This window comes from Haematobia irritans, chromosome 2, assembly GCF_050003625.1.
Source record: "Haematobia irritans isolate KBUSLIRL chromosome 2, ASM5000362v1, whole genome shotgun sequence".
NCBI lineage: Eukaryota > Metazoa > Arthropoda > Insecta > Diptera > Muscidae > Haematobia > Haematobia irritans.
The window spans coordinates 190,938,246-190,963,731 of NC_134398.1; the positions used below are offsets into that span (position 1 = coordinate 190,938,246).

General features: G+C 30.3%; 1 protein-coding gene and 1 long non-coding RNA gene across 2 annotated transcripts in view; one reads left to right on the forward strand and one right to left on the reverse strand.

The window, feature by feature from the left end:
• The window catches only part of LOC142224427 (uncharacterized), a 423,478-nt gene that overhangs the window by 100,467 nt on the left and 297,525 nt on the right, over positions 1–25,486 (reverse strand). The window lies entirely within an intron of this gene.
• Positions 6,290–17,850, forward strand: Lip2 (Lipase 2). The gene is made up of 6 exons (XM_075298105.1): positions 6,290–6,670; positions 6,733–6,910; positions 16,330–16,541; positions 16,719–16,868; positions 16,963–17,094; positions 17,440–17,850. The coding sequence occupies exons 1-6, from the start codon at positions 6,290–6,292 to the stop codon at positions 17,848–17,850; spliced, it is 1,464 nt and encodes a 487-aa protein (XP_075154220.1).

The window sequence follows — 25,486 nt, forward strand, 5'->3', positions numbered from 1 at the left end:
CCAAGCATATAATATTTTTGGGCTCAAAATGCTTCCAAACAGATAATATGTTCACATAAAACAAACATAATAATGTTTCGGCAATATCCACTAATATATGTGCTTCCTGCAAAATATGTTTGGAACATATGTTAGAGAAGCGATTTTTTTTTTGAGGGTGTACTACTTGAAAAATTTTGACAAAATTTTCTATAGAAATAAAATTTTAACAAAATTTTCTATAGAAATAAAAGTGTGGCAAAATTACTTACAGAAATAAAATTTTTAGAAAATTTTCTATAGAAATAAAATTTTAACAAATTTTTCTATAGAATTATTTTTTTTGACAAAATTGCTGAAGAAATAAAATTTTGACAAAATCTTCTATATAAATATAATTTTGACAACATTTTCTAGAGAAATAACATTTTGAGAACATTTTCTATAGATATAAAATTGTCTATAAAATTTCTATAGAAATAAAATTTTGAAAAAAATTTTCCAAAGAAATAAAATTTTGAAAAAAAAAATTTATAGAAATAAATTTTTGACAAAATTTTCTAAAGAAAGAAAACTATGACAAAATTTTCCATAGAAATAAAATTTTGAGAAAATTTTCTATAGAAATAAAATTTTGAGAAAATTTTCTATAGAAATAAAATTTTGAGAAAATTTTCTATAGAAATAAAATTTTGACAAAATTTTCTATAGAAATAAAATTTTGAGAACATTTTCTATTGAAATAACAGTTTGACAAAATTTTCTATAGAAATATAATTTTGACAACATTTTCTAGAGAAATAAAATTTTAAGAACATTTTCTATAGAAATAAAATTTTGAAAAAAATAAAATTTTGACAAAATTTTCTATAGAAATAAAATTTTCATAAATTTTTCCTCATGTTGCGTTTCCAAATCTAGATCTTATGAAAAGCATACACGGCTTGTCATATGGTAGGCCAGGGTTGACAAAGTTGACACATTTATACTTTGTTTGATATTTTTGTACCCACCACCATAGAATGGTGACGTTGGTATAAGTTTGTCAGTCCGCTTGTAACACATCTAAATATCGATTTCCGACTTTATAAGGTATATATTCTTGATCAGGGAGAAATTCTAAGACGATATAACCATGTCCATCTGTCTGTATGTCTATTGTAATCACGCTACAGTCTTCACTAATGAAGCAATCGTGCTGAAATTTTTCACAAACTCGTCTCTTGTCTGCAGACAGGTCAAGTTCGAAGATGGGCTATATCGGTCCAGGTTTTGATATAGTATATAGAAATGGGGGCCAGATCTGGAGAATACGGTGGGTGGGGAAGCAATTCGAAGCCCAATTCATGTCTTTTTGCCATCGTTCTCAATGACTTGTGGCACGGTGCGTTGTCTTGGTGGAACAACACTTTTTTTCTTCTTGATATGGGGCCGTTTTGCCGCGATTTCGACCTTCAAACGCTCCAATAACGCCATATAAAAGTCACTGTTGATGGTTTTTCCTTTCTCAAGATAATCGATAAAAATTATTCCATGCGCATCCCAAAAAACAGAGACCATTACTTCGCCAGCGAACTTTTGAGTCTTTCAACGCTTAGGAGACGGTTCACCGGTCGCTGCCCACTCAGCCGACTGTCGATTGGACTCAGGAGTGTAGTGATGGAGCCATGTTTCATCCATTGTCACATATCGACGGAAAAACTCGGGTGTATTACGAGTTAACAGCTGCAAACACCGCTCAGAATCATCAACACGTTGTTGTTTTTGGTCAAATGTGAGCTCGCGTGACACCCATTTTGCACAGAGCGGATATGCGGAAATCCAACTATTGATGAATGATATGACCAACACGTTCCTTTGATATCTTTAAGGCCTCTGCTATCTCGATCAACTTCATTTTACGATCATAGAAAATCATTTTGTAGATTTTTTTGATGTTTTCGTCGGTAACCACCTCCTTCGGGCGTACACTGCGTTCACCGTCCTCCGTGCTCATTTCACCACGCTTGAATTTTGCATACCAATCAGTTATTGTTGATTTCCTTGGGGCAGAGTCCGGAAACTCATTATCAAGCCAAGTTTTTGCTTCCACCGTATTTTTTCCCTTCGGAAAACAGTATTTTATCAAAACACGAAATTCCTTTTTTCCATTTTTTCACAATAACAAAAGTTGCTTCACAAAAGACGCTCTATCTCACAAACTAATTGACATACAGACGTCAAATTTTGACACGAATCATTTGAAGGTTGATAATATATAAAAATAATATGCATTTAATACTAGCGACGCCAGCTATGTGTCAGACCGGGGACTTATCAGCCAGCCTGTTATTTTCGCACCATAAACAGGTGTGCCAAAAATTGTGAGTATCGGCCCATGTTTTGGTATATTCTCCATATAGACCGATTTGCCTGAAATTGTAAATATTCTGGTATTTTAGGCTCATCGTGTATCGGATTAAGTTTTTATCGGTGCATTTGGTAATGCACCGATAAAAACTGAAAAAAAGCATACTCGGTTCCAAAGATTTTGTCTTTACTTTAAAAAAAAATTGGTATTGATTCCGAGCCAAAGAAGCGGAGAATACAAGTAAGGATACTTTTAAGACAAAATTCTCTTTTAAATTTAGGTTTTGTGTACTTGCTTCTAGGAAGCAAATTTTAATTTTTCGCTTTCTCAGCTTTTTTTCTTCATATGCTATCAAAGTCCTTTAAAAACGAGTTAACGGCAACTTTATTTTCCAAATTTAGACACGACTTCCAGTACACTGTTAGAAAAATATGTTTTTCATATGTTTCGATATAAACAAAATGTGTTTCGGGCACAATTTTAAATACAATATATTTAAGAGCAAACATGTAATGTTCCCAAAATAACACTAAATGTTTGGACCACATATGTTAATGTTAGAATATATTATGTTTGGGGCATGCATGTTTCATAAAAATTATATGTGTGAATGTAAACATATATAAATTTACAAATTTCGAGTAAACATATATTTGTTGTGATATTTTATTCAGAGAGCGACAGAGAAGAGTATAGAGAAAGAAATAGAGACAGAAACCGGGAGGGTTGATGAAAGATATCAAATTAACACATCGAGAGAATCAACAGAGAGCAATTTCTGTAAAACCTAAATATTATTTAATTTGAATATTAGAATGAGTATTCGGAATAAAGAGAATAGACTTTAAAAAAAAAAACAGCATGTGTTTTCGTCTTGAAAGCAGCATTTTTCGTATGTGTAGACATGTGTTTTGTTTATCATTTTGGCGTTATGGGTAAACTATTTTTCTTGGTTCGTTAAAAGAAACCGGAACGTACGAGGAAAATATTCAGGCAAAGGAAATTTAAAAAAAAAAAAACCGTGAAAAAATACACAAATTACAAAGGGATATTCATAAACATAATGAAAGGGCATTATACTCTTTTTAGAGTTGGGGCAGTTAAATGAAATGATATGGTGAATGGAAATGGTGAAAAAATTAAACAGTAAAATGTATAAGAACAAAGTTTAGTTCCACTTTATTAATTAGTAGTCCAAGAGGAGTTGACGGACACCTTCAAATATAAAAGCGGGCATTGAGTTCGAGTTTTGCAGCTAACACATTTGAAAAAGTTTATTTTCTTTAGAATGAATTATTAAAGAAATGTAAAAGGCAAAACAGGGTCATTTTAGAGCGATAATGCCATTTTAGAGCGATAATGCCAACTTAATACCGGTCTAAAAATGAAATTAAGTACAAACCACAATAAGTGTTAAATGCTAGCAAAAAACTGTTCACGCCTAAATAAATGTATGTGTTTATTATAAAATTATTTATGCATGTTTATAATCGACTCCACGTTCTTCTTTTGTTAGAGTTTTTGAATTTCCTTCCAAAATTTCAAACTTTTATACCAAAAACTGTTTTTTATTACAAAATTGTTATTTTTGCAATAAAAAATAATATTTTATCCAAAGCTCAGTCCATTTCGTTTATATCAAGCACTGATTCTGACTGTAAATCTTTAATAACCCACATTTCGAAGTTTCATTCGAAAAATTTAATATAGTATAAATATAAATGTGTAAATTAAAAAAAAAGCAATTGGAGTTTGGTCGGAGCAGGGATTGAACCCACGACCCTTTGCATGTACGGCAGACATGCTAACCACTGCTCCACGTTGCCAACACATGTATGTTTCTCGTGGGCGCTGCAAACTATGCTATATAAGTGTAACTTATAACGATAATTGTCTACTGGTGACTATAACAGATACGTAGCCCAGTGGATAGTGTGTTGGCTTAAAAACAGTATGGTCCTCTGTTCGATTCTCCGTCTAGGCGGAGAAATTATTAATTTAAAATTTAATAATTTCTTCAACATTATTTGTATTGCAGAAAAAGGTGCCAAGAACTAAAAATTTCGTGGTAGTGAAAATTATGTTAGGGAATGAGCACAATCTTCTTTGGGGAAAATTCTTCCAAGCATATAATATTTTTGGGCTCAAAATGCTTCCAAACATATAATATGTTCACATAAAACAAACATATTAATGTTTCTGCAGTATACAATAATATATGTGCTTCCTGCAAAATATGTTTGGAACATATGTTAAAGAAGCGATTTTTTTTGAGGGTGTAGAAATTATGCTATGTTTGAAGTAAAAAACTTCTTTAAAATAATGTTTTGAAAAACATGTCCTATATTTGAACGATTTTTTGCTTTGTAGTCAAGATGCAAAAAGACAACACATTTAAAGACAATTTCATTAAATTTAAAGAATTTTTCTGAATTATTAAAGTCAAGTTGACCTTAGCCTATAAATTTTTTCTTTCATGTTAAGATACCCATTTTTAAGTCAAATCACTTAATTATAAGAACAATACGACTTCATTGAAAAGTTTATCGACTTTTGGACAAGGAAAATAACTTTATTTTAGAGAAATGCGTCTTCTATGCTAAGCAAAATTTGTATTCGTATTTTAAAGACATGAAATCTTTGACCTCACGTCAATATTTTTTTCAGTGTATGGACCGATTTCGTTTCTTGAGGGTATAGAAGGCGCACTGATCATGAAAATTGCTTGAAGCTCAATGTAAAATTTCCAGATTTTACTGCTCGGGTGAAAATCTACAGTTTTAAGATTTCAAATCAAGACGTTATTTTATAATTTTCTTGCACACACACAAAAAAATTTTTTTCTGATTCAATTACGAAATTAATTGATCCAATTAATTTTTTAATTGAAATGTCTTCAATCACGAAAATGATAGTATCAATCACAGTTTTAGTTGGGCATAGAAAAAATTCTTGATTAAAAATTAATTGATTTCATTGCCATATTTCAATTAATTTTTTAATTGATTCAATTAAAAATTTAATTGATGTTGATTGCAAAACTCAATTAATTTATTAATTAAAAAAAGGTAACTATTTTCAATTAAATTCTGAATTGGCTTAGAATTTTTATTTGGATTAACAATTGATTGTTTGAAGAAAAAAATAATTAAAAATTTTAAAAAATGTTCATCATCATCATAAACTGACTTAGTCTTCCAAATTTGATTAAAAGTTAATTGTATCAATTAACTTTTTAATTAAAAATTTTAAAATTTTCAATCATTGTTTTCAATTAATGTTTCTATCTTGATTAAAAAGTTAATTGTACCAATTAATTTATTAATTGAAAAAAAAAATTTCAAATTCAATTAACTTTTTAATTGGAAATATTTTGGTGATATTTTTTTCTGTGCACGTACAAGAGATGTTAATGATTCCTCTAAAACTCAAACAAAAATGGTTCTTATAAATCCAAAATCTGATATAGTCTTCATAGGTAAAATCTTGAAATTTATCTTCGGGAAGTGTACTGGTTGAACTGCTCTGCTTGATCTGTCCTCAAACCCCCCTGAAATTTCAAAGAAACCCTAATATTTGATTCATGGTGGTGGGTATTTACTGCTGTATATAACATACTTGGTTCGTACAATTTTTGGTACTGTTTGTTACCCCCACGACATATTTGGTATCCCTTACGTTCTTAATTTCTTATAAAATTTATGTTGTTGCTTTGTATGCCACCCTAATATGCGTAATATTATTAAAATCTGAAATACGACTCCTAAACAACAAAGTCAAGGTCAATGAAAATATTTTGGAAGTCAAAAATTATTTCCAGATTTTTTTAATAACCTGAATATTATTCAAAAACAATTTAAAATAACGGATTTAATTCGTAAACAAAATCCTACGAAAGGGTAAGCAATATAATGGGAAATGTTTTCAAAATTCAACCAGAACATTTAATGATTGATAACCATGATAGTTGAACAATTAAATATAATCGAATGGAAGTCATTCGTGAAATGCTCACTAATGTCATGGCCCATAGTCAGAGGAAAGAATTTCCAATCGGCATTTAAAAGCGAACAACAACTGCTTCAAATGTGTACAGCACGTAAATCACAACATTTGATCATTTTCGCTTTATTGACAATTCAAGAGATTTTGGGTAAATGCCAAATCACTACGGCATGTAGCCCAAAATTTGCCAATACCATGAAGGGTATACCAATATTTTGGAATATTTTTGGTAAATCGAATAAACGTGGATCCAATCTACCAGGCAAAGATATCGATGAAGGTTCACGTGAAATTGATGAAAACTCACCAAAATATGAGAAACTTAAATGGACTACGGTGAGTTGAATAGACCTACTACCAAAGATTTCTGCTTCGTAATACGCTATTTCCTTAATTAGAGTGATTGGATTGAAAAGAATAATTTTTCTTTGGAATTGCATTACGTTATCACTGAGGATGGTTACAATTTAACATTGCATCGTATGCCACGTCCTGGTTCTAGACCCATTCTATTGGTTCATGGTTTACTAACCTCGTCACTAGCTTGGGTGGTGATGGGACCCATGAAAAGTTTGGGTAAGTTAAAAATCCCTTAATGGGAACGATGTTGACTTGCTTCTTTTTGCATGGATAGTAGCACTAATTTAACACACAAATGTTCCCCAGCATTTGTTTTCATGATGTTTGGACGTTTACGTTGTCTTTTTTTTTTTGCACTCTATATCATGGTAAGGAATAAATTCATTGAGTATTTGCTAAGACACATTAATTAATTCGACTAATATGTCCCACAAAATTGAGAATAAATCTTTAATATTTTTGACAATTTTTTATATCCTCCACCATAGGATGGGAGTATATTAACTTTGTCATTTCGTTTGTAACACATCGAAATATTGCTCTAAGACCCCATATATATATTCTGGGTCGTGGTGAAATCCTGAGTCGATCTGAGCATGTCCGTCCGTCCGTCTGTCGAAATCACGCTAACTTCCGAAAGAAACAAGCTATCGACTTGAAACTTGGCACAAGTAGTTGTTATTGATGTAGGTCGGATGGTATTGCAAATGGTCGGATGGTATTGCAAATGGCCCCCATATAAACGGACCCCCAAATTTGACTTGCAGACCCTCTAAGAGAAGCTAATTTCATCCGATCCTGAAATTTGGTACATGGTGTTAGTATATGGTCTCTAAAAAACATGCAAAAATTCCTCTACATCGGTCCATAATTATATATAGCCCCCATATAAACCGATCCCCCAATTTGGCTTTCGGAGCCTCTAAGAGAAGCAAATTTCATCCGATCCGGCTGAAATTTGGTACATGATGTTAGCATATGGTATTTAACAACCATGCAAAAATTGGTCCACATCGGTGTTTAATTATATATAGCCCCCATATAAACTGATCCCCAGATTTGGCTTGCGGAGCCTCTAAGTGAAGAAAGTTTCATCCGATCCGGCTGAAATTTGGTACATGGTGTTAATATATGGTCTCTAATGACCATGCACAAATTGGTCGACATCGGTGCATAATTATATATAGCCACCATATAAACCGATCACCAGATTTGACCTCCGGAGCCTCTTGGAAGAGCAAAATTCATCCGATTCGGTTGAAATTTGGTACGTGAAGTTAGTATATGGTATCCAAAAACCATGCAGGAATTGGTTCATATCAGTCCATTATTAATAAATATAGGCCCTATATAAACCGATCCCCAGATTTGACCTCCGGTGCCATTTGGAGAAGCAAAATTCATCCGACCTGGTTGAAATATGATACGTGGTGGTAGTATATGATATTTAACAACCATGCCAAAAGTGGTCCACATCAGTCCATAATCATATATAGCCCCCATATAAACCGATCCCGAGATTTGGTTTTGGAGCCTCTTGGAGGAGCAAATTTCATCCGAGTCAGTTGAAATTTGGTACATTGTGCTAGTATATGGCCGTTTACAACCATGCCTAAGTTTCTACCCAATCCATGGTGGAGGGTACATAAGATTCGGCCTGGCCGAACTTACGGCCATATATACTTGTTTTTATACCCTCCACCATAGGATGGGGGTATATTAACTTTGTCATTCCATTTGTAACACATCGAAATATTGCTCTAAGACCCCATAAAGTATATATATTCTGGGTCATGGTGAAATTCTGAGTCCATCTGAGCATGTCCGTCCGTCCGTCCGTCCGTCCGTCTGTTGAAATCACGCTAACTTCCGAACGAAACAAGCTATCGACTTGAAACTTGGCACAAGTAGTTGTTTTTGATGTAGGTCGGATGGTATTGCAAATGGGCCATATCGGTCCACTTTTACGTATAGCCCCCATATAAACGGACCCCCAAATTTGGCTTGCGATTGCTCTAAGAGAAGCAAATTTCATCCGATCTGGCTGAAATTTGGTAAATGGTGTTAGTATATGGTCTCTAACAACCATGCAAAAATTGGTCCATATCGGTCCACTTTTACGTATAGCCCCCATATAAACGGACCCCCAAATTTGGCTTGCGATCGCTCTAAGAGAAGCAAATTTCATCCGATCCGGCTGAAATTTGGTACATGGTATTAGTATATGGTCTCTTACGACCATGCAAAAATTGCTCCACATCGGCCCATAATTATATATAGCCCCCATATAAACCGATCCCCAGATTTGACCTCCGGAACCTCTTAGAGGAGCAAAAGTCATCCGATCCGATTGAAATTTGGTACGTGGTGTTAGTATATTGTCTCTAACAGCCACGCCAAAATTGGTCCATATCGGTCCATAATTATATATAGCCCCCATATAAGCCGATCCCCAGATTTGACCTCCGGAGCCTCTTAGAGGAGCAAAATTCATCCGATCCGGTTGAAATTTGGTACGTGGTGTTAGTATGTGGTATCCAACAACCATGCAGGAATTGGTCCATATCGGTCCATAATTATACATAGCCCCATATAAACCGATCCCCAGATTTGGCTTGCGGAGCCTCTAAGAGAAGCAAATTTCATCCGATCCGGTTGAAATTGGTACGTGGTGTCAGCATATGATATCGGTTCATAATCATGGTTGCCACTCGAGCCAAAAATAATCTACCAAAATTTTATTTTTATAGAAAACATTGTCAAAATTTTATTTCTATAGAAAATTTTGTCTATAGAAAACTTTGTTAAATTTTTTTTTTGCTATAGAAAATTTTGTAAAAATTTTATTACTATAGAAAATTTTGTCAAAATTTTATTACTATACAAAATTTTGTCAAGATTTTATTTATATAGAAAATTTTGTCAAAATTTTATTTCTATAGAAAACTTTGTCAAAATTTTATTTCTATAGAAAATTTTGTCAAAATTTATGTATATAGAAAATTTTGTCAAAATTTTATTTCTATAGAAAATTTTGTCAAAATTTTATTTCCATAAGTTTTTTTTTAATTTTATTTCTATAGAAAATTTTGTCAAATTTTATTTCTATAGAACATTTTGTCAAAATTTTATTTCTATAGTAAATTTTGTCAAAATTTTATTTCTAAAGAAAATTTTGTCAAAATTTTATTTCTATAGAAAATTTTGTCATGATTTTATTTCTATAGAAAATGTTGTCAAAATTTTATTTCTAAAGAAAATTTTGTCAAAATTTTATTTCTGTAGAAAATTTTGTCAAGATTTTATTTCTATAGAAATTATGTCAAAATTTTATTACTATACAAAATTTTGTCAAGATTTTATTTATATAGAAAATTTTGTCAAAATTTTATTTCTATAGAAAATTTTGTCAAAATTTTATTACTATACAAAATTTGTTCAAAATTTTATTTATATAGAAAATTTTTCAAAATTTTATTCCTAAGAAAATTTTGTCAATTTTTATTTCTATAGAAAATTTTGTCAAAATTTTATTTCTACCCAGCAAAAACTGGGTAAGCACTAGTGATTCTTGCAGTAATACCGGTAATCAAAAAGTTACTACTTGCAGTATTACCTGGGATTTAAAAATAATAACTTACCTTTGTAGGCAAAAAGTGATTATTTCTATTAATACCGGTAATCAAAATCATATCTTGAGGTCCGGGTTCGGCTCTACAGTGGACACTGTTAATAGTAGCGATAAGCAATGCCAAATTACATTTCAGAAAAAAATTGCCAATAAAATATACCTTTGTTTTCTAAAGTTGTATAGTACATAATATATATACAAAATAACATCATTGAATAGAGATCCATGTCGTGGAGCGTGGTAAAGTGTGTTGGATTACAAAACAACAGGGGTGAGTTCGCACTTTTTGGGTATCTTTATGGTAAAGATATTATTTTTGGAGAGCTGGTATGCTTGCGAAGAAGTACTTATTTTCCGACTACTGGTATGCGTGCACGGAAGTACTTTCCTCCAATGTCATGCCCGTGTAAATGTATTACTACTGATATATGTACGAGGAAGTTGTTACCAATTTGGCGCAGGCATACTTGTACTCATACCTGGTAATAGGAGTTTTTGCTGGGTATAGAAAATTTTGTCAAAATTTTATTTCCAAAGAAAATTTTGTCAAAATTTTATTTCTATAGAAAATTTTGTCAACATTTTATTTCTATAGAAAATTTTGTCAAAATTTTATTTCTATAGAAAATGTTGTCAACATTTTATTACTATAGACATTTTTTCAAAATTTTAGTTCTATAGAAAATTTTGTCAAGATTTTATTTCTATAGAAAATTTTGTCAAAATTTTATTACTATACAAAATTTTGTCTAGATTTTATTTATATAGAAAATTTTGTCAAGATTTTATTTCTATAGAAAATTTTGTCAAAATTTTATTTCTATAGAATATGTTGTCAAAATTTTATTTCTATAGAAAATGTTGTCAAAATTTTATTTCTATTGAAAATTTTTTCAAAATTTTATTTCTATAGAAAATTTTGTCAAACTGAATTATATACGTATTTAGAAGATGGGGTTAAGAAGTTTTAAAATACTTTGCAATCGGCAAGTGTTACCGCAATCGGCAAGTGTTACCTTTACGAGTATGTTAGTACAAGTTTCTATGCTATCCATGGTGGAGGGTACATAAGATTCAGCCTGGCCGAACTTACGGCCATATATACTTGTTTTTTCTTTTTTTTTGTAATTCACTATAAAGCTAAAACGTATTCATAACTAGGAGGCGTCTCCCAAGACTGCATTTTAAAAACGCACATAAAAAAGTCCATAGTTAAACCAAAGCTAATTATACCCTTCACCACTACTGTGGTACAATGAAAACAAAAGCATGTCCGGTTCCAAAGATTATGCCTTAACACTAATGATTTTGGTATTGATTCCAAGCAGTGTTGCCTGGTTAGAAGGATTTTGTTTATTAAATGTGTACTCGTGACACGACAATTTTCGTGAATCACGCGTAAGTTGTGAGTCACGCTGACGGCAACGGCGTGAGTGTGCGTGACTCACGCTCACGCAAATATCGTGCGTGAGCGTGAGTCACGAAAATAATATCATCGTGAGTGTGCGTGACTAACGAATTTCGGAAAAATACGCTCACGAAAATATGTTAATCCCGCTTACGAACATAAAATGTTTACGAGTTGAATCCATTTACAATTTTAGTGACATCCTAGGTGTTTAGAGTTTTATAACGCTCTCGATTTTAATCATACTCATGTTTTTAGTCAGGTTCTATAGTAGAGGTGTGCACGTGACACGAAATTGTCGTGACTCACAAAAATTTCCGTTATTCGTGCGTGAGTCAGGCTCATGACAACAGTGTGAGTGTGCGTGAGCGTGAGTCACGAAAATAATATCTTCGTGAGTGTGCGTGACGAATTACATTCACGAAAATATTCCTGCTCACCAACATAAAACGCTTAAGAGTTAAATTAATTACAAGTTTAGTAACACCTGGGGTGTTAAGAGTTTAATAACACTCTCGATTTTAATAATGCTCATGTTTTCAGATACTTCGGTGAGATAAATTAATCATAAAATTATTCGTGAGTCACGATATTTTTCGTGAGTCACGATATTTTTCGTGAGTCACGACGTTTTCGTGCGTGAGTACAAATTTTCTTTTCGTGAGTGTGCGTGAGCGTGAGTCCTACCAAAAAATATCGTGCGTGAGTGTGCGTGAGTATGATTTTTCAGTCGTGAGAGTGCGTGAGCGTGAGTAAACTATTACTCACGTGCACACCCCTAAGCTATAGGTAAATTACTCATAAAATTATTCGTGAATCACAAGATTTTCGTGAGTCACAACATTTTTCGTGAGTCATGACATTTAAAAGATTTTCGTGCGTGAGTGTGCGTGTATACAAATTTTCTTTTCATGAATAAGATTTCTCACGTGCACACCTCTAGTATATATATACCCAGCAAAAACTCTCATTACCTGGTAATCTTGTAGGTAAGCCTATTTAAAAATTAATAACCACTTATTAATTGGCATCGCTTCGGATTACATTTACATACGCATGTCCTAGGAGGAAAGTACTTCTCCCCAGGAATACTATCGTCCATAAAATAAGTAGTGCATTTAAAGCATATAATCACCTAATATGTAATGACTTATTCGTAGATACACCAAAGCTTGCAAAATAGCCACTTATTGTCTCAGGCAACCAAATCTCGAAAATATTGATTTCTATCGCCGATTACAATGGATCAAAATATGGCGAGTGGTGTTGCAATAGGAGAACTACTTGAATAGAAATAGAATATTGTATAAATAAACAAAAAATCTAATAAATAATCTAAGTAAGATTACACTCTAATTAATTTCACACTTAAAATAGAAATATATGTAGGTTGTTTAAGGGAGTTGGATTCGTGAATTACGTTATAATATATCCAATAGCCAATTCACATAAGGTTCGAAATCTACTAAAAGTGGATTTTAAGTCTCTTTTTTATAAGGCAAATGGCATTTGAAATTTAGTTTAAGCGCATTTTGGAAGTGTAATGTCAATGAGGTATAAGAAAGCATTTATTTAAAACATAATATGATAATATCATTATACACAATTATTATGAAATATTTGTAATAAAAAATTCTTAACGGAAAAATCTTCAGAATTACCGTTACATTACATATTCTTTTTGATTTTTTATGTAAGTGCTCGATTATGTGAATAATTATATTAACTACACTGCCTAAAAATTTGAGATTCGAAAATTACCGAGAAGTATTTATTTTTGTCATTACAAGTTAGTCATTATAACTCGCCGCAATGTAATGCAACGTGTAATGACAGCTTTACTCCTGGTAATGCCAATTGTAATGAGATGTGGTTACCTAGATTTTGCTGGGTATATGTGGTCTTAAAGCAATATTTTGATGTGTTACAAACGGAATGACAAAGTTAATATACCCCCATCCTATGGTGGAGGGTATAAAAATGAAACAAGGCCCCAAGAAAATTAAATAAAGTCCAAAGAAGTAAGTAAAGTCTAAAGTCGGGCGGAGCCGACTATATTATACCCTGCACCACTTTGTTGATCTAAATTTTCGATACAATATCACATCCGTCAAATGTGTTGGGGGCTATATATAAAGGTTTGTCCCAAATACATACATTTAAATATCATTCGATTTGGACAGAATTTGATAGACTTTTACAAAATCTATAGACTCAAAATTTAAGTTGGCTAATGCACTAGGGTGGAATACAATTTTAGTAAAAAAAAATATTGGAAACTTTTAAATCTGAAGCAATTTTAAGGAAACTTCGCAAAAGTTTATTTATGATTTATCGCTCGATATATATGTATTAGAAGTTTAGTAAAATTAGAGTAATTTTTACAACTTTTCGACTAAGCAGTGCCGATTTAACAAGGAAAATGTTGGTATTTAGATCATTTTTGTCGAAATCAGAAAAACATATATATGGGAGCTATATCTAAATCTGAACCGATGTCAACCAAATTTGGCACGCATAGCTACAATGCTAATTCTACTCCCTGTGTAAAATTTCAACTAAATCGGAGTTAAAAATTGGCCTCTGTGGTCATATGAGTGTAAATCGGGCGAAAGCTATATGGGGGATATATCTAAATCTGAACCCATTTCAACCAAATTTGGCACGCATAGCTACAATGCTAATTCTACTCCCTGTGCAAAATTTCAATTAAATCGTAGCAAAAAATTGGCCTCTGTGGTCATATGAGTGTAAATCGGGCGAAAGCTATATATGGGAGCTATATCTAAATCTAAACCGATTTCAACCAAATTTGGCACACATAGCTACAATGCTAATTCTACTTCCTGTGCAAAATTTCAACTAATTCGGAGCAAAAAGTTGGCCTCTGTGGTCATTTGAGTGTAAATCGGGCGAAAGCTATATATGGGAGCTATATCTAAATCTGAACCGATTTCAACCAAATTTGACACGCATAGCTATAATGCTAATTCTACTCCCTGTGCAAAATTTCAACTAAATCGGAGCAAAAAATTGGCCTCTGTGGGCAAATGAGTGTAAATCGGGCGAAAGCTATATATGGGAGCTATATCTAAATCTGAACCGATTTGGCTGATATTTTGCAAGTTTTTCGAGACTGTTAAAATATTCGAATGTACGGAATTTGAGGAAGATCGGTTGATATACACGCCAATTATGACCAGATCGGTGAAAAATATATATGGCAGCTATATCTAAATCTGAACCGATTTTTTCAAAAATCAATAGGGATCGTCTCTGAGCCGAAACAGGACCCTATACCAAATTTTAGGACAATCGGACTAAAACTGCGAGCTGTACTTTGCACACAAAAATACATCAACAGACAGACAGACAGACAGACAGACGGACATCGCTAAATCGACTCAGAATTTAATTCTAAGACGATCGGTATACTAAACGATGGGTCTCAGACTTTTCCTTCTTGGCGTTACATACAAATGCACAAACTTATTATACCCTGTACCACAGTAGTGGTGAAGGGTATAAAAATGTGGTTTTTGTTATCTCTATAAACATTTTAGGTCTTATTTCATTTTCTCTTTGGGGCATTATTTCGTAGAGCCGCTCTAGCGTGATTACAAACGACACACTGAAAAAAATATTTACGTGATATTAAAGTTTACGCAACCTTAACTTTAGAATGCGAAATTTACAATATATTAAGGACAAATTTCTTAAAATAATGAAATTTTAATTAAAATAAAGTTTATAATCTTTGCTTCAAAATTTTTTTCATTAAAATTAGGAAACACATTTTGTAAATTTGCGTCCCTCCGTTAAAGTGTTATGTCTTTGAACTAAGGCTAATTTTCCTTAAAGTAAAGAAACACATTTTTGATTTAAAGAAATTGTCCTTAAATTAACTGAACTATTGAATCTTTAGATTTAAGATAAAAACGCTTCAAATATAGGCTAAGACTTATTTTGAGGTTTTAGCGTCTTTGGTTTAATGTTTTTTTTTTTTTTGGAATTAAGAAAACGTTTTTTACTTTGAAGTATCCATTTTAATTTGGATTTTTAAACTGGCATTTGTTTGTACGTGAGTACCTTTATCTATAAACCGCGAAAAGAGAATGGAAATTTGATAAATGAGATCTGTATCCTAATTTTAATTTTATTGGTCCTAGATTTAAAGTTAGATAGGTCGCTAAAAAATTAATTTATTTTAAAGAAGCATCTTTGGCTCGGAATCAATACCAAAATCCTTAAGGGAAGGTCAACATCTTTGAATCCAAGTAAACTTTTTTTGAGGGCAGACATGATTTTATCGTCTTAGAATTTCTTCCTGGTCAAAAATATATATGTACTTTATATAGTCGGAAATCAATATTTCGATGTGTTACTAAAGGAATGACAATCTTATTATACCCCCATCACAATTCTATGGTGATGGGTATAAAAACTATTATTTTAATTTATTTATTAATAATAGCAAAACCATTGAATAAAATTAAGGGCCAAACGGTATTTGAAATTCGTTGACGCATAACATACGGCCATTTTCACTTTATGTTGCACATGTCTTGGCCAGCCTAGTGTTTGACATCCTTTTAGCCTTTCAGCTATTTAACAATCAACATGATGTTTGGCTAGCCAATTTACGCGGCTCTCCTTATGGGCGCAATCATTCACGTCTCACCACCAAGGATGCAGAATTTTGGAGTTTTAGCTATCATGAATGGGGCCGTTACGATTTACCAGCAATTGTTGACCACATACGCAATGAAACTTCATTCCATCAAGTTTGGTTAATTGCTCACTCCCAGGTGAGTTATGAATGGAAGAGTGGGCGTCATGCTATAGCATACAGGCCCCTAAGTGAAATGCCAAAAGGATGTGTGTTGAAATTTGCTGGAGCAAAATTTTAGCAAATATTTAACCACTTCTATGACCACCACCACGAACAATTCAAGTGTGATTGCCTTTTTCTTTAAATTTTCTAGGCCTTTAATGCAATTTTGGTTATGTGTTCCTTACTACCCCAATACAATGATAGATTGCAATTTGTACAGGCTTTGGCACCCATAGCCTCGTTAAGGAATAAAGTGAACTATACCAATGATGATGTAAGGAAATTATTTAAATTTATTAAGGTAAAGTAAATGGAAATAAAAAAATAAAAAAAACAAAAAACAAAATTTAAATTTAAATTTAAGAAAAATCTATTTTTTTTTTTAATGTTCGTAGAAAAAAACCAGCTCTAATGATTTTGAATTACTGCCCAAAGATTTTATGAGGGATAAATGTTTAAGATCCTCGGAGAGATCACAATGTGAAGAATGGTTTACTCTACTAGCAGGAAAAGGTCAATATGAAAAGGTAAGACAATCCATAAATAAAAATTCACACAAAAAATTTTTTTTCTGATTCAATCACAAAATTAATTGATCCAATTAATTTTTTAATTGAAATGTCTTCAATCACAGAATTGATAGTATCAATTAAAAAATTAATTGACAGTCAATTAAAAAATTAATTGATCCAATTAAATATTTAATTGATACTATTAATTTGTGTGATTGATTTTTATTTCAATTAAAAAATTTGTTGAATCAATTAAATTTTTAATTGAATATTTTTTAAAACTCAATTAAGATTTTAATTGGAAAAAATTTCGTGAAATTTTTTTCTGTGTTGGAAATAACTTTTCAACCGCCTCTTCAGACCATGAATACTTTACTCTATGGCCAATTACTACAAGGTGGTTCCCTTAAAGAAGCTCAACATTTGCGACAACTATGGAAATCTGGCGATTTTGTTTGGTATGACTATGAACCACAAGGAAATCTTTTACATTATCGCACCGTAGAACCCACCAGCTATAATCTCACGAATGTTCAAGTTCCTATGATTTTATATTTTGGTGATACCGATGCCACTGCTACACCTGAGGGTGTTCACTCTATCTATGCCCATATGTTGAGTAGCGTTAAGGGCGTCTATCGTATACTTGCGGAAAAATTTAATCATTATGATTTCTATATATCATCGGATGTGAAAAAATTGGTAAATGATCGTCTATTGGAACATATGGAGAAATATCTAAAACATCAACTGAAATATGTTATTGAGTAGATATTTGATATTTTTTTAAATATATTTTTACTTTATGAGATTTAGTTTTAATTTAGTAGTTAAGCAAACGTGATGTTCAGAAGAAAATTTATAAATTAAAATAGATATGTTCATCCATTTTTTTATTCAATTTTTTATCAGGCGGTTGGAGAAAAATTATTAATCCGTAGGTTAACCCTCTAATGCCCCAAGTTTTTTTCCAGCTGATTAAATTTTCAATGTTAACGACACAAAAGCAAGAGAACTAAGCAAGAAAATTTTATACAGTAAAATTCAGCATATCCTGCAAAGCCTCTTGGATAGTTTCAAATAAGTGTTCTTTTTATTTTGCCCATTTTTGTTGTCTTAAGGCGTGTTTTACTAAAAGCTTCCTTATTAAATGAAGACCGCCTAAAGGCGGGCTTGGGTTAAACTAATTTTGTAGTTGGTCAATATATGATTTTAAGCTGATTAGCTAAATTCTATATATTTTCACATACATTACTCGAATAAGCACAAGAAATAACTTCTAGACTTCTAACTTCAGCCACATCGGATAAACAGCACTAGAAGTCAAATCGGGAGATTGATGTTATGGGCACGGCTGCCACAGATGGTAGAATTCTACCAAAAATGTTTGGTAGATTGGCAGAATTCTTGATGTTTTGGTAGATTTTGCAAAATATACATCTTCAAATAAGAGGTGCATCAATTTTCTATAGAAATACAATTTTGACCAATTTTTCTATAGACGAATAGATCAAATATTTTTGATAAAATTTTCTACAGAAATAAAATTTTTCCAAATTTTCAACAGATATAAAATTTTAACAAAATTTTTCATAGAAATAAAATTTTGGCGAAATTTTCCATAGAAATAAAATTTTGATTTTCTAAATGATTTGACCAACTTTTCTATGCATGCACAATTTTAACTAACTTTTCAATAAATATAAAATTTTGACATAATTTTCTATAGGAATAAAATTTTGACAAAATTTTCATAGAAATAAAATAAATAATTTTCCATAGAAATAAAATAAAATTCTGATAAAATTTTCTATAGAAATAAAATTTTAACAAAATTTTCTATAGAATAAAATTTTGACACAATTTTCTATAGAAATAAAATTTTTCAAATTTTCAACAGAAATAAAATTTTGACAAAATTTTCCATGGAAATAACATTTTAGCTAAATTTTCAATAGAAATAAAATTTTGACAAAATTTTCTATAGGAACAAAATTTTCTATAGAAATAAAATTTTAACAAAATGATCTATAGAAATAAAATATTGACAAAATTTTCCATGGAAATAACATTTTAGCTAAATTTTCAATAGAAATAAAATTTTGACAAAATTTTCTATAGGAACAAAATTTTCTATAGAAATAAAATTTTGACAAAATGATCTATAGAAATAAAATATTGACAAAATTTTCTATAGAAATAAAATTTTGACAAAATTTTCTATAGAAATAAGATTTGGACAACATTTTCTGTAGAAATAACATTTTGACAAAATTTTCTATAGAAATAAAATATTGACAAAATTTTCTATAGAAATAATATTTTGACAAAATTTTCTATAGAAATAAAATTTGGACAACATTTTCTATAGAAATAACATTTTGACAAAATTTTCTATAGAAATAAAATTTTGACAAAATTTTCTATAGAAACAAGATTTTTATACAATTTTCAATAGAAATACAATTTTGCCACATTTTCAACAGAAATAAAATTTTGACAAAATTTTCTATAGAAACAAAATTTTGACAAAATTTTTTATAGAAATAACATTTTTACAAAATTTTCTAGAGACATAAAATTTAGATTTTCTATGTTTGACTAGATTATAAATATGCAACCTGGAACTTGATATTCAATGCAGGTAATGCTTAACAAAATTAACTTTTAATTGAAATAAAATTTTGACAAAATTTACCATAGAAATAAAGTTTTGACAAAATTTACCATAGAAATAAAATTTTGACAAAATTTTCTATAGAAATAAAATTTTGAAAAAAATTTTCTATAGAAATAACATTTTGAGAAAATTTTCTATAGAAATAAAATTTTGACAAAATTTTCTATAGAAATAAAATTTTGACAAAATTTTCTATAGAAATAAAATTTTGACAAAATTTTCTATAGAAATAAAATTTTGACAAAATTTTCTATAGAAATAAAATTTTGACAAAATTTTCTATAGAAATAAAATTTTGACAAATATTTTCTATAGAAATAAAATTTTGACAAAATTTTCAATAGAAATAAAATTTTGACAAAATTTTCAATAGAAATAAAATTTTGACAAAATTTTCTATAGAAATAAAATTTTGGCAAAATTTTCTATAGAAATAAAATTTTGACAAAATTTTCTATAGAAATAACATTTTGCCAAACATTTCTATAGAAATAAAATTTTATATAGAACTAAAATTTTGACAAAATTTTCTATAGAAATAAAATTTTGACAAAATTTTCCATAGAAACAAAATTTTGACAAAATTTTTTATAGAAATAACATTTTGACAAAATTTTCTATAGAAATAAAATTTTGACAAAATTTTCTATAGAAATAAAATTTCGACAAAATTTTCTAAGAAGTAAAATTTTGACAAAATAGTCTATAGGAATAAAATTTTGACAAAATTTTCAATAGAAATAAAATTTGACAAAATTTTTATAGAAATACAATTTTGACAAAATTTTTATAGAAATACAATTTTGAGGAAATTCTCTACAAAAATAAAATTTCGACACAATTTTCAATAGAAATAAAATTTTGCCAAATTTTCAACAGAAATAAAATATTGACAAAATTTTCAATGGAAATAAAATTTTGACAAAATTTTCTATAGAAATAAAATTTTGACAAAATTTTCTATAGAAATAAAATTTTGACAAAATTTTCTATAGAAATAAAATTTTGACAAAATTTTCTATAGACACAAAATTTTGACAAAATTTTCTATAGAAATAACACTTTGACAAAATTTTCTATAGAAACAAAATTTTGACAAAATTTTCTATAGATATAACATTTTGACAAAATTTTCTATAGAAATAAAATTTTCTATAGAACTAAAATTTTGACAAAATTTTCTATAGAAATAAAATTTTGACAAAATTTTCCATAGAAACAAAATTTTTTATAGAAATAATATTTTGACAAAATTTTCTATAGAACTAAAATTTTGACAAAATTTTCTATAGAAATAAAATTTTGACAAAATTTTCTATAGAAATAAAATTTTGACAAAATTTTCTATAGATATAAAATTTTGACAAAATTTTCCATGGAAATAAAATTTTAGCGAAATTTTCCATAGAAATAAAATTTTGGCGAAATTTTCCATAGAAATAAAATTTAGATTTTCTATGTGTGACCAGATTATAAATATGCAACCTGGATCTAGATATTCAATGCAGGTAATGCTTAACAAAATTAACTTTTAATTGAACAAAATTAAATTCGAATTATTCTGTTTAGTTTCAGAAAATCTAATTTAGCTTACAGGCTGCTGATTTATTGGAAATCTAGGCGCATCTACATATTAGAAGGAACATGCTGACATGGTTATTATGATAAGGAAGATAATGATTTTTATAGTTTATTTTTTCACACTATAGTTGTTATTGATAGTAATTGTATGTGTAAGTTATGTTAGAACAAAACACAAATGACAAGAACCAAATTTATTTGTCTATTGCATAATTCAAAAAATAATAAAATATTAAATATGTTTTGTAAGAAAGACATATTTTCTTTTATTTCAAATAAAACAAAATACGATTTTGGGGTCGCAATATATAAATTTTTTGATTGAAATTTATAGCCAATTTCAATTAATTATTTAATTGAATAAATCAAATAGTTGATTGATTTTTGTCGGGAAATTAATTACAATTTTAATTGATTAAATTAAAACTGTGATTGAATTTTATGTTAAAAATCAATCACGTTTTTAATTGATTCAATCACACAATTAATTGAATCCGTGACAAAAGTCAATAAAATTTGTAATTGAAAATCGTGTTGGTTTTCAATCAAAATGGGTGATTGATACTATCATTTTCGTGATTGAAGACATTTCAATTAAAAAAAATAATTGAATCCGCGAGTTTCGTTTTTTGTGTGTAGAAACAGAGAATTATTTTTCTTGTTTTGTCATAATATATAAAAAGGAAACTCTACATGAAATTTAATATGGTCGCCAACATTCGAATATTGAATATGCAATAAAGAAGAAGAAGATAGAACATTTTGTCAAATTTCATTTCTGCAGAAAATTTTGTCAATTTTTTTCTAATTTTGTCAAATTTTGTTTCTCTAGAAAATTTTCTTAAAATTTTATTTCTATAGAAAAATTTTATTTCTATATAAAATTTTATCAAAAGTTTATTTCTATAGCAAATTTTCTCAAAATTTCAATTCTATTGAAAATTTTCTCCAACTTTTATTTCTATTGAAAATTTTCTCCAAATTTTATTTCTATAAAAAAATGTATGAAAATTTTAACTTCTATAGATTTTCTGTAGACGTAAAAATTGTAACTTATCCAAGTGTTAACTTTTATGGAACATTTTGTCAAAATATTAAATTCTATGGAAAATTTTGTCAAAATTTTAAATTCTATGGAACATTTTGTTAATATTTTAACTTCTATAGAAGATTTTGTCAAAATTTTATTTCTATAAAAAAAAATCTAACAAGTATATACGGCCGTATGTTCGGCCAGGCCGAATCTTATGTACCCTCCACCATGGATTGCGTAGGAACTTCTACTAAAGGCTGTCATCCACAATCGAATTACTTGGGTTGCGATAACACTTGCCGATGGCAAGGTATCGTAAAACTTTTTAACACTGTCTTCTAAATTGTACGTTAGCCCATACGGGGTATATATTAAACAAAAAAAGGCCGATTAAATACGTATATAATCTAGTTTGACAAAATTTTCTATAGAAATAAAATTTTGACAAAATTTTCTATAGAAATGAAACCTTGACAAAATTTTCTATAGAAATGAAACCTTGACAAAATTTTCTATAGAAATAAAAATTTGACAAAATTTTCTATAGAAATAAAAACTTGACAAAATTTTCTATAGAAATAAAATGTTGACAAAATTTTCTATGGAAGTAAAATGTTGACAAAATTTTCTATAGCAATACAATTTTGACAAAAATTTCTATAGAAATAAAATGTTGACAAAATTTTCTACAGAAATAAATTTTTTACAAAATTTTCTATAGAAATAAAATTTTGACAAACATTTCTATAGAAATAAACTTTCTATAGAAATGAAATTTTAACAAACATTTCTATAGAAATAAACTTTTGAGAAAACTTTCTATAGAAATGAAATTTTAACAAAACTTTCTATAGAAATGAAATTTTAACAAAACTTTCTATAGTAATAAAATTTGACAAAGTTTTCTATGGAAATAAAGTTTTGGTAGATTACAAAATTTTCTATAGAAATAAAATTTTGACAAAATTTTCTATGGAAATAAAATTTTGACAAACATTTGTATAGAAATAAACTTTTGACAAAACTTTCTATAGAAATGAAATTTTGACAAAACTTTCTATAGTAATAAAATTTGACAAAATTTTCTATGGAAATAAAGTTTTGGTTGATTATTTTTGGCGATATGGACCAATTTTTGTGTAATAAGTCATCGGCTATATATAACTAAAGACCGATATGGACCAATTTTTACATGGCTGTTAGAGGCCATATATTGACAAAATGTACCAAATTTCAACCGTATCGGATGACTTTTGCTCCTCCAAGAGGTTCCGGACGTCAAATCTGGGGACGGTTTATATGGGAACTATATATAATTATGGACCGATATGGACCAATTTTTGCATGGTTATTAGAGGCCATAAACTAACATCAGGTACCAAATTTCAACCGGATCGGATGAATTTTGCCCCTCCAAAAGGCTCCGGAGGTCAAATCTGAGGATCGGTTTATATGGGGGCTATATATAATTATGGACCGATATGGACCAATTTTTGCATGGTTGTTAAAAACCGTATACTAACACCACGTACTAAATTTCAACGGGATCGGATGAATTTTGCTCCTCCAAGAGGCTCCGGTGGTCAAATCTGGGGATCGGTTTATATGGGAGCTATATATAATTATGGACCGATATGGACCAATTTTTGCATGGTTGTTAGAGGCCGTATACTAACATCAGGTACCAAATTTCAACCGGATCGGATGAATTTTGCCCCTCCAAAAGTCTCCGGAGGTCAAATCTGGGGATCGGTTTATATGGGGGCTATATATAATTATGGACCGATATGGACCAATTTTTGCATGGTTGTTAGAGACCATATACTAACATCAGGTACCAAATTTCAATCGGATCGGATGATTTTTGCCCCTCCAAGAGGCTCCGGAGGTCAAATCTGGGGATCGGTTTATATGGGGGCTATATATAATTATGGACCGATATGGACCAATTTTTACCGGATCGGATGAATTTTGATGCTCCGGGAGGCTCCCCAAGCCAAATTTGGGGATCGGTTTATATGGGGGCTATACGTAAACGTGGTCCGATATGGCCCATTTTCAATACCATCCGACCTACATCAATAACAACTACTTGTGCCAAGTTTTGAGTCTATAGCTTGTTTCGTTCGGAAGTTAGCGTGATTTCCACAGACGGACGGACAGCCGGACAGACGGACGGACGGACAGACGGACGGACGGACGGACATGCTTAGATCGACTCAGAATTTCACCACGACCCAGAATATATATACTTTATAGGGTCTTAGAGCAATATTTCGATGTGTTACAAACGGAATGACAAAGTTAATATACCCCCATCCTATGGTGGAGGGTATAAAAATTGTATTTCTATAGAATACTTTCTTAAAATTGTATTTATGTAGAAAATGTTCGCAAAATTGTATTTCTATAGAAAATTGAAGTACAGCAAACCTCTCAAACTTAAACACTCTGAAAACCGGACACCTCCCAAATGTGGGCAGTTGTCTGAGGACGTTTGCTATACAGTGAAACCTCTCAAACTTGGACACTCTGAAAACCGGACACCTCCCAAATAGGGGCAGTTGTCTGGGGACGTTTGCTATATTAACACATTAAAATTAACCTCTCATATCTGGACAAAATTTTAGCGACCGTGAGTGTCCACCTTCAGAGGTTTCACTGTACCTCTTATTTGGAGAGGAATATTTTGCAAAATCTACCAAAACTTCAAGAATTCTAACAATCTACCAAACAGTAAAAAAGCTTCTATAATTCTACCAAATTTAGCAACTGTGTCCAAATTGCCTTCATTTCAAATTTCAAGCAAATCGAATAAAATTAGGTCCGGTTTATATTAAAGGTATGAACGCACACTCACAATAATAATATATACTTATATAAATATAATTTATATAATCGGAAATCGATATTTCGATGTGTAATTTTATTATACCGCCATTCTATGGTGGTGAGAATAGCAACAAAATTTCTACGATCACTAGATCAAAAGCGTGAACCTTTATGGTAACCCGACCCATGACTTGCAAATTGCTTTGATATGTTCAAACATCATTCAGTGGTGATGATCTAAATCGGGACTATTTCTGGATACAAGTTTGCGATATAAACTA

What these genes read in the sequence shown, in the direction of transcription:
- Lip2 (XM_075298105.1), top strand. Translation starts at nt 6,290, where the DNA reads ATGATAGTTGAACAATTAAATATAATCGAATGGAAGTCATTCGTGAAA. An exon ending in AGAAACTTAAATGGACTACG is followed by an intron (nt 6,671 to 6,732) that starts GTGAGTTGAATA and finishes TTCCTTAATTAG; the next exon opens with AGTGATTGGATTGAAAAGAA. An exon ending in AATTATTTAAATTTATTAAG is followed by an intron (nt 16,869 to 16,962) that starts GTAAAGTAAATG and finishes TAATGTTCGTAG; the next exon opens with AAAAAAACCAGCTCTAATGA.